Below are 10,102 nucleotides of genomic sequence, written 5' to 3'. Positions count from 1 at the left end.
TTTCTGATCTTACGCTGAACTCCCGTTATGAAGTTGGAGCAGCGCCATCATGACGGTGTCCCTGTTTTCAATTTCACACCCAGTGGCTTCCATGTGGTCGGGCTTAATTAGGGCATCATCAGGGGAGGCTTTAAATCTGTATGTCCCCGTATGCGTGCATGTGTATAAGTATGTGTGCGAGAGAGAGAGAGGTCTGCAGCCCCACTGTTTTACTGTTAGAGAAACTTTGCTGAGACACTTTTATGACCTGTACAAAAGCCTCAATTTCGTCCCCCGTGAGCATATATGAGCTTTAAAGAACAACATCAATGAGCTTCTGCACCAAAAACAGAAAACCTGAAGTAAACATCTGGAAGTGAAAACAACAAAGCAGCATGACTCCAGCTGTGGTTTCTGAACACTCTGGGATTATTGAGCGTTGTGGGTAAACTCATAGAACGTATGAAAAACAACAACATAATACATTATATTACTAACAATCTAATAACCTAAATTGACTGCACAGACAATCCTGCTGGAGTTAATATACAGTAAAGTAAGCAGACCCTTGTCTACATTTTTACAGAGGAGAAAACAAAGACAGAGATAGTTTTCTCAAGAGCTGCTGCTTCTATTTTCCTTAACTGTTGCAAGTGTTTGCAAAGAGTTGGGTGTCCGCAGTATTTCTTTTCATCTCAGGATGAAAGAGGTTATTAAAGTGCATTTGCGAAGAATGCTACAAAAAGTTGGATTCAGACAGCCTGTTTCTAATTCAATCGTCTCTATGCTACAATAGTCAACAACTGAAAAGAACGCATCATCGCCTTATCAGCACTAATGATCAAAACCGCATGACCACACGCATGTATAAAATACAATCCAAGTATACAGTATTTGTGTGATATATGATAAAATGCCTACTTTATTTAGTGCTCCATGCGCTGTGATCTCAGTTTGACAGTTTGACCGGGCCAGGCTCAGCCCGGCTCACAGACTTCAAACACATCAGCCTGAAGTTCTATCACCAACCACACATCAAAGGTCCTGGTTCTTTCTGGCTCCATCTGTCCTTTCACTCCTTTCAATCACTCCCCAGGCCCATAGTGATATTGCCACCTCTTTGGGAAAGGCAGTCAACAGGCCATTTCCTTTTAGAGGTAACAATAAAAGTCATTGGTCTAAAAAGGACACGGAGTGCATGAAAACAAGTTAACAATAACACATTCTCTGATAGAGTCAACAACTCTGATGCAAGAGAAGTCACCAACCATGCTCTTTAATGACCCCTGAAAGGTAGCAATCAACCAAGATGCCATTGTTCTTTATCATTCAGGATTCTTATCAGTCAGTGGGAACCACAATCTTAATAATAATCTTATCACAGGCAATATTTTACTTTCATGGCTCAGTTTTGAGGAAGCAGAACAGTTGCAACAGACAGATACTGGCCATGTGGATAGCCATGTGATTATACACTGCAGCCAGGGCAAAGAGTAAACAGCTGTTTTTGATAGTTTCTAAGCTTCGACAGATGGAAGAGCGAACAGAATGCATGCTGCAGCTGCACAGGTAAAGCCATAAATTCATTTCAGCAAATCCATATGTTAGCGTGGAATAGCAGTTTCTTTGGTTTGGTCTCAGTTACACATCCAAATCACGTGGAAGCTTATTTATTCATTTTTTTGTGCTTTATGACTACTTTCCTAATATTGTGTATGTCTCACTTACACAATAATTGCCAAAACAGTTCAGACTCATCAGAGAATAGTGTGTCTGAGTTGCTCCTAAACCGTTTTTATGTATGTGTGTGTGTGTGTGTGTGTGTGTGTGTGTGTCAGGCTGCATCCTGATGACTGCTGCTGTCGAGGAGAGTCATTACTATGGGGTGGGGGTGTCTGGTCTGGTCTAGTGGGGTGGTACATGTCTGAGTAGCATCCACACAAATGCCAGGTCCAGCAGAACATTGAATTGTCACAAGATGATCAATCTGTGCTGGGGCTTAAACGGTGCTTAAAGAATGGAAAACTTTCAAACTTTCTCCAAAGATGGCGCCTTTTAATTTTTAAGGTATTTTGTGACGTGCATGGTGAACAGAATAATAATTTAAATAATATAAATACGACTAAGACTAAGAAATAAATTAACTGATATAATGTAAAATTCACAACAAACTGTCATAATTATCAGTACTTTCAATCAACTTTCATTTTTTAAGTGCTTCAAAAACATCTAGCAACTTTAAACTTTCAGCAGTTTTTCTGCAAAAAGTTGAACATGTTAGCCTTTCCTGGTGACATGTGGCATCGCTCTTCGTTGAAACCACAGTTCAAAAGATGGATGGAGGTTTTTGTCACAGATTTTGTCACTGCCCTGGGTATTTCCTCTACTTTCTCTTTTGTCGATTGAGCCATCTTGGTCAGGGTGAAGGGAGTCACTGCCGTCAAACAACAAAAAGGCCGCTGCATGCTAGTTCATCCTACATGCATTAATTTATCACATTAATTTAACAACAATAAGTTACTCACTCGATGTAAATTACACATTAACAACATTAAGAAAGTCACCCGAACAAGAACGACTGCTGCCATCATCATCTGTGATGTCTACGACACCAGCAGGGCTGGGACTAACTCCGCTGGCAGCAGCAGATGTGCTCGGCGTGGGGTCTGGCAGGCTTTCAAAGATGGTACATTTCTTGGCTTTTAAAAAGTGCTATGTGTTGTCAGATGTTTAATCAAACTTAAGGTGTTACCTCCCTTGCACAATAGTGCATTTGAGCACTTGTTGCTGAGTCTGCGTCTTTTGAGGTGAAGTACAGCCAACACAAATCAGCTAACACATTGTACTAATCAAAGGAAAACATTCCAATAAAGCAAAATATGCTTTATATTTTAGATTTCCAAGTAGTCACTGTCTGCCTTGATCTTAGCTTGGCACACTACAAGAGATATCTTACTCAGCTTTATGAGAACCTTCCTACCTCATTTGTGTTTTATGGGACCACCGTTGTTTTTTTCCACCTTACCCTTGAGTGAAAGGGATCCTTCTGTAACGTTTTAAGCATTCACCTTGTATTCAACAGTTAATTGACAGCACGCCTCCTCAGACCTGTACAAGAACTGACGCTAATGGAGACACTATGAAAATAATCTGCTTCGTAAGCCCATAATGTACACACATTAGCTGTACAGTGAAGAGATACGGTGAAAGGAGGGTGTGTCACACACAATGATACGGAACATTAACTTTAGCTACGAGCTAAATCCATTAGAAATACAAACAAAGGCCGCTTGGAAAGAAAGGCAGACGGATTGTTAGGATGCTGGAGACAAGAAGTTTTAGACGGCAGGAGAGCGCACATTTACTGCCTTCTTCTTCCCTTGTTTCAGGCCATGTGTCAGAGAGCAGGTGTGGTGTATCAAGCTGCCTATGACTTCACATGAACGTTAAAATAACTCCCAGAGCCATTCCCTGAGAAGAACAGGCATCTTTTCCGACATTTGAATAAAAGCATGCATGTGTGTGTGCGTTTGTGTGTTTTCGTGTGTTTGCACACGAAGGCAGGAAGCTAATCAACTGAAATACATTCCATATTAAAATGATATATCACTGCTGTGTAGGGTACATCTGCACTTGTAGAACGTCAGCAGAAGGAATGGATCTATTTTAATTCCTTCTAATGACACATGCCACAGACACTAGGATGTGGATTTTCCTCTGTGCTGAAAAGCCTGTGTTCTTCTGTTCTGCCCCAAGGAATTGTGGGATTAAAGAAGTTTCGCTGTGAATTATCAACACTTATCAGAAAAATAAATGTGTTGCATCACACTTTGTCTCAGTTAAACATGAATCAATCAACTATATTTGACAATCCATTAAAAAACAAAATGCATTAATCCTTATTGACATTTGAAATTTAACATTATGGCAAACAGAATTGTGCTTCAGAAAGGAGAGGAGAAAAATCTGAAAACATTTTCCCAGATTCCTTGTTCTTTTGTCAGTGGTTGAAATGCTTGTGAAGCTGGGAGAATATGAGCTCCCTTGGTGTGTCTAGCTGTCAGTCAGAGCATTGCTGCTATAATTGGAAGGTGGCATGTAGTAACCCTGGAAACAGGAGGTCATACTACATTCACAAATCACAGCAATGAAGGTCATGTAACACTAATATAATCCCAGCAAAGAAGGGACCACTGTTGAAAATGTTTTTTCCTGTTGCTGCGTGTCAGTCATAATGAGGTCTCCAAAATATCAATGAAGCCGTATCTAAACCAGCGGTTACCATGACGATGCAAATGTCTTCCAACTGCGTTTGAAATACAGACTGGATTTATTCATGTCTTGTAAATAATTCTGAAACTGGGAGATTATTGGGAGAGTTTGACACACAATATGCTTAAAACACTGAATGTTTTAAAGGTGCACACGCGTAAATGCAAGTGACCTCACGCCAGACACCTCATGATTGATTACCAGCCTCGGGCTACCCCTCTGTCTGAACTTCCTGGTTTTTAAGTATCGCTTCCTGCAAGGATCATTGCTTTTTTGGATGTGATTAACTCACCAGGGTGAGGTCATGATTCATGCTAGGGTCTTCCAAGCGATAGAGGCTAGGCCAAAGACTTGAGACAGCTTCCCAGGTGGTCTGGCTTATGGAGAGAAGGGGCAAAAAGGTGGGGAGGAGAAGTCTGGAGGAAAACCACCGGCTGTTTGCAAGGGTTTCAGCTTTAGATGTGCTTTGAAGCTATCTGTTTCCACTTTTTTACTAATCTAAGCTATGTGTCCTCTTGATATACAGACTCGAATGTGATGAGTATAAAGTAGCTACTCACTTTAGCTAAAGAAGCTTATGGAAGATATATGTTTGAGGTTGCCTTACCCACTGGCCTTCTGCAGGGCTCTCAAGTCTTGAGAGTTCACATACTTATGCCACACATGACATTTTTCATGCCAAAAAGTGATAAAACTTGTAGCACATGTACTTTAAAACAGGCCGCCACAACAAAGCAGTGCATAAAAAAAATAAAAAATAAAAAAATAAGTTGGATCATTAGTAAGTTTTCTCGCGATAGCTGACCCAATGAGTTGACGAGTTACATGACAATTGAATGATGGAAAAGAAGTTTCTCTATGCTGAAGTTCATTAAAAATCGTCTCAGGAGCAGAATGGGACAGGAACATTTAGAAGCCTTTACGCTGTTGGCGACAGAAAAGGACGTTCTCATGAAACTGGACTCAGATGAAGTGATTCTTAGGGTGGCAGAACACGCTGACTACATGGAGATCTGAGACACTCGTTTTTTATGTTCTGGTTAAGCCGTTATAATTGTTGTTGTGACGTTTATCTCTCCGCTAGTTCCATTTCACCTGAGAATTAAATGTGGTCTTTATGGGGAAAAAGGCCTATTTTTTGTGTCAGTCCATCACTGGACTTCATCACTTATGTTTTGCTTATTACAGTCTAGGACCTATGGAGGATAATTGCTTTATGCCAGTAAAATAAATCTCACTCCAAGCTAAGTTCAAAACTTGAGAGCCCTGCCTCCCGTATGTCAAATTTAAGAACATATTGAGTTCCAATTAGCTTCAAATGTATGTATGATTATGTTGTACTCCAGAACCATATGTATGTTCTTCTTTTCTGTCAGCAAATCTCATTTTTGAAACCTACTGGTCTTATGCTATGACCCTGTTAGCTTGCTAATTGAGTTTCTTCCTTTCACAACCATATGGTATTGGTTTCAGTTGCACTGTTGCAATCTAATGAGCTATCCCATGTGGAAGAAAATAAAGCCCTTTAGATTTATAACCGTCTCCTTACTGAATCTTAGAAATGACCCTTGGATTTGAAAGGTTAAAAATTTACTGTGAGCTACCACAAACTCAGCTAATGACCATTAGCGCAGATGAAAAGCAGATAAAGGGTTTCAATTTCCAAACTTTATCACTGCTTCACCCTTTCTCTACCCCTTTCTCCACCCTCCGTCTGTTTCTCTCCTCCCTGTTTATTGCTTGTTTCGCTTGTTATGGGTGTCAAAGTCAGGCAGAAACTCACAAATTGCTACAATATGCAATAGGCAATATTCAGCCGGAACAAATGAAACATTATCCTTACATCAGGATTACAATAATATGATTAGATGACAGGGAAATCGTAGCATTTTAGAGATGCTGAAATTCAGTTGGAATCCATACCTCCTGCTGAATGTCGGGGGTGGGTTTAGCTGGTTGGGGTTACTCACACCACATATTTTCTATGTTTTTCCACACAGTGCTCCATCTGTATTCATGCAATGAGCCGTTAGAGATTATTGTTGCATGACACAATTAGGTGTTACCAGCCTGTGACAGTGTGGAAAGAGGGAGGTGTTCTAACATGGAGCAATGGGGCGACTGGTACCAGAGAGTGAAAACCACACAACACACACTTATATCTGTCCCATATGCAATGACACACACACACACAGAGGCACCGCAGCTACAAGTTGTTTCCTGTTTCAGCACCAGGACCCTGTAGACTAATATGACGGAAACCTTGCCACTGCTCCTGGCATATATCTCTGGCTTGTCCCACTGCCACTTCTACTCCACAGTGAGTCATTGTACCAATCACTCCTTATTTCCTCTCCAGTGAAGGCTTTGGCTGTGTGGCAGCAGCCAGAGTGCCGTATCCAGCAGCCTGACATAGCACTCATTATGGCCTAATGGAGGTGAAGGTGTTTTTATGGCTGAGTCTGGCCAGTCCAGTGCCACACAGGACTCCCTCTAAGGGCCTTATTACAAATGTCCTTTTTACACAATTACTTATATCTCCCATTTTGCCCGGAGGTGTTGCACCTTTACACCCACCAAGCCTCCATCTTAAGCCCCTTCACAATGCTCTCTATGTGGCTCCACTTTTATTGATACTCCCAACCGCCGCGAAATTGTTTCCAATTAGTCCAAATTGGTCAGTTAAATCCAAAGGTTTACAGTGGAAGTAAGTAAGTTACTGCGTCACCTCAGCATGGATTGTGACCATATTAGCAGTGAACTCCTCCGTAACGATGCAGGGGCTCCACAATTATCAGAATGTGTTGGTAATTGGGTGCTTAACTGCTCTTAATTGTTCCCAATTGTTTAAAAATACTGTAATAGAGTGATTTATGGCTTCCAGCAGGCCTAGCCAGCACCAGACATTAACCCTGAGTGTTCCCCTGAAGTGAAGCATTAGATTAAGAGCACACCTGAGGTAGACTTTGGGGATATGGAAGTCACGCTTCACTGGTATAGACTTTCCTCTGAGACCTAATGGAAGCCCTTTGTTAAAATGAATAGGTGGTGAGCTATAAGCTTTAATAACTGGCTGAATGGGGAGGTTAGTGGTGCGGTAAAGAAGATTAGAAATAACATCTGAGTTGATGCTGTATCAGTAATGTGAACATACAGTATCGTTCAACTTTGACTGCAGTGTGTTGGCACATCTCTCCTAAAGGGATAGCAGCTAGAGGACGTTTGGTTCTTGATAAAATTCCTTTGAGAGGATTCAACAAGAGGCCTCGTGAAGAAAGACAAGGGAAACTCTTCACAAGACAGAGAAAGGTCACTGGCATGCTGATGCTCTTCAAACATGAAAGTTTACAGTACATTACAATGAAGGAAGTGAGGTTATTATCGAAGAATCTCCCTTTCTGTTTTGTGCTTTTCCTCTTTCCCTGCCCCCCCCCCCCCCCCCTTGCTCTTTATGCTTGAGTGACCACAATTACAAACCTAAGCCAGCACAGGATGCGACAGTGATTTAAAAAGGCTCATTATGGAACGCAGAGGGCTGACGCACTGTAACACAAAGTCCTGCTGCAACATCATATCCCACCCACCAACACTAAGAAAGACCAAACGTAGAGCTGCACCAACACAATAGTAAAATATTTCAGTAAATACACACGTCCTTTACAAAATGCCACATTAAAGAAATGCAAAGTATCATATTTCAATACTTTCCTCTTGGAGAAAAACGTACCAGTGTGAACCATTCACTCAGGCCTACAACTGTTTACGTTGCCGTGTCAAATCTCAACCTCATCTTTATATGCAACCAGTCTCAGTGTTTATGAATGTGGGACCACCTCAGGGGATGAGCCCCCTCACTGAGTGAGCTGTGATGTTTGATAAGCTGTGAGGACCCTGCTGTAAATTCCGCCTGGTCCGGCCACAGGCATGACTGCTGCGTCTATCTGCAGTCCCATTCGTCCTCTCTCTCCCCCAGGGCTTTCTCTATTTACACCCCTACCACACACACACACACACTCTGATTGCCTGAAACTGTAGATATAAATCATAGGAAGGAGGGGAAATGAAAAATAGAGAGAGTGATCTACAAAATCCCCGTTGTCCTCAGCAGTTTAACCATCTAACAGGAAGTAGAGTTAACGCGTTTCCTGTCTCCGCTTCCTCTGTCTCCGTGTGGCTGCTGCCAACTTCTGACCTACCACGTGTCCTGCAAATAACATAACGGTGTCCAGCTTTTTGACTGCATGCCTTCTAATTTGTATAATGTATTTATATTTGCTTCTTATGTGTGATTAAAATAGAGACATATCAGAAAAATTAAATGAACAAATTAGCAAATGCTCGTTTGTTACGTGTTGAATTTGCCAAAGACACCAGAATCAGGTGATATAAATACAGATAAAATATGTTTGCTGTAATCTTTCCCATTATCCCATTTTCTTTCACTTAACTGCAATCTTTCACTTAGCAGATTTTCACTTATCAGTGACAGATAACAGTATCAGTGGTTAAAATCCTCTTGTGTTTGAACTGTTACTGTAGATTCTGGATTTATTTTACTCAGCACACGCAGCTGATCGAGGGAGGAAAGGTCTTCCTGATAAAACGACACAGAACACAGCTGTTCCGAATCAGAGACACACGCATGTACGCTCGCAAACTACACAGGGGAGAGTGTTAAATGTTAGAAGACTTGCCGACCATCTGATGCTGCATGTCAACCTCTTACCCCGAAGGTCTAATTTACACCCAATCCTTCCAAGTCTCTCTTGCTGTCTTCTCCCCCGCCTTAGAAGTACTCGTGGCTAATCAGATGAGATCCCCAGATGTTTATTTCACGACAGAGGAATGTGAAGGCCTATCAACATCTCAGGCAGACGTCAGTTCAGCTATTTTGTCTGGATGCAGTGCCAAATAGAAAAAGCTTGCATGGAATCGACTTAAGTAAAAGTACCTTTGCAGACAGATTGGAGTAATTGTAGAGGAAATGTTAGGATTTAAATATTCCCCGAGATATTCTGCAGAATATGAGGCTCAAAGAGAAAGTCCATGGAGCTAGTTGGAATTCTGCTACACCCGGTTTCGGTGATCATTTTCCCTAGAATAACATTCATCATTTTACGAGTCATGGCAAGACAACAGTCATTCATCTCTGAGGACAGTCCCTCCTTCATGATCGGTACTTTCCACTTCTCTCTTGCACAGAAAAAAAATAAATACTCGGAAGAAACTGATGCTGATATTGGAAGCTGCGCACTTGGAAACAATCGGGGTTACCTGAGTGAGACATTTTTTGGTTTCATTTTGCTGAATATATCACACAGAAAAGTTCCAGATATGAAAGAATTTCCAGCAGCCTCCCGTTGACCCGAAAATAACAAAACAAAAGCAGACACTGTATGAGTCACACGTTACTTTCTTTTCAGTCTTTCCTTACAGTAATAAACCTCTCGCTGTCTCACACATTCTTCATCCATCTCCTCTCCCAGCTGCCACATATGTCCCACTGCTTCTACTTTCAGGTCACTCCCACTGTAGAGTTTGTCACCCTGTAAACCACAAAGCTGCACGTTCGGCTCGAGCATAAATAAATAATCCCATGCTCAGACACTCGCCATTCACTGTCCAATTTAGAAGATAAATAAACAAAGTGTACTCCGGGAGAAAAACAAAGCAATTTTCTCTCTGTGCTCCCTCTCTAGCTCTCTAGCTGATTGTATGTTTTTGCTACAGTTTTCACTCCGACTACGCGTTCGGTGTTTACCTTTGGCAGTATGGCTTGGTGAATTTAAAAATGTGTGTGTTTGGAAAATGCATTTAATTGAGCAGATTTGTTGTTTTGCCAGACTGCGAT

At 41.5% G+C, this 10,102-nt stretch overlaps 1 protein-coding gene across 1 annotated transcript in view; it reads left to right on the top strand.

Annotated features, from left to right (window-relative positions):
* The first annotated feature begins 1,481 nt into the window (after positions 1–1,481).
* The window catches only part of sema3d (sema domain, immunoglobulin domain (Ig), short basic domain, secreted, (semaphorin) 3D), a 41,725-nt gene continuing 33,104 nt past the window's right edge, over positions 1,482–10,102 (top strand). The window contains exon 1 of the mRNA XM_047596756.1: positions 1,482–1,548. Coding sequence (XP_047452712.1) covers positions 1,528–1,548 — 21 coding nt within the window. The 5' untranslated portion in view covers positions 1,482–1,527. The remainder of the gene's footprint in view (positions 1,549–10,102) is intronic.

This window comes from Mugil cephalus, chromosome 10, assembly GCF_022458985.1.
Source record: "Mugil cephalus isolate CIBA_MC_2020 chromosome 10, CIBA_Mcephalus_1.1, whole genome shotgun sequence".
In the NCBI taxonomy this organism is placed as follows: domain Eukaryota; kingdom Metazoa; phylum Chordata; class Actinopteri; order Mugiliformes; family Mugilidae; genus Mugil; species Mugil cephalus.
The sequence above is the reverse complement of the archived record's forward strand: the minus strand, read 5'-3'. Positions and strand labels throughout refer to the sequence as shown.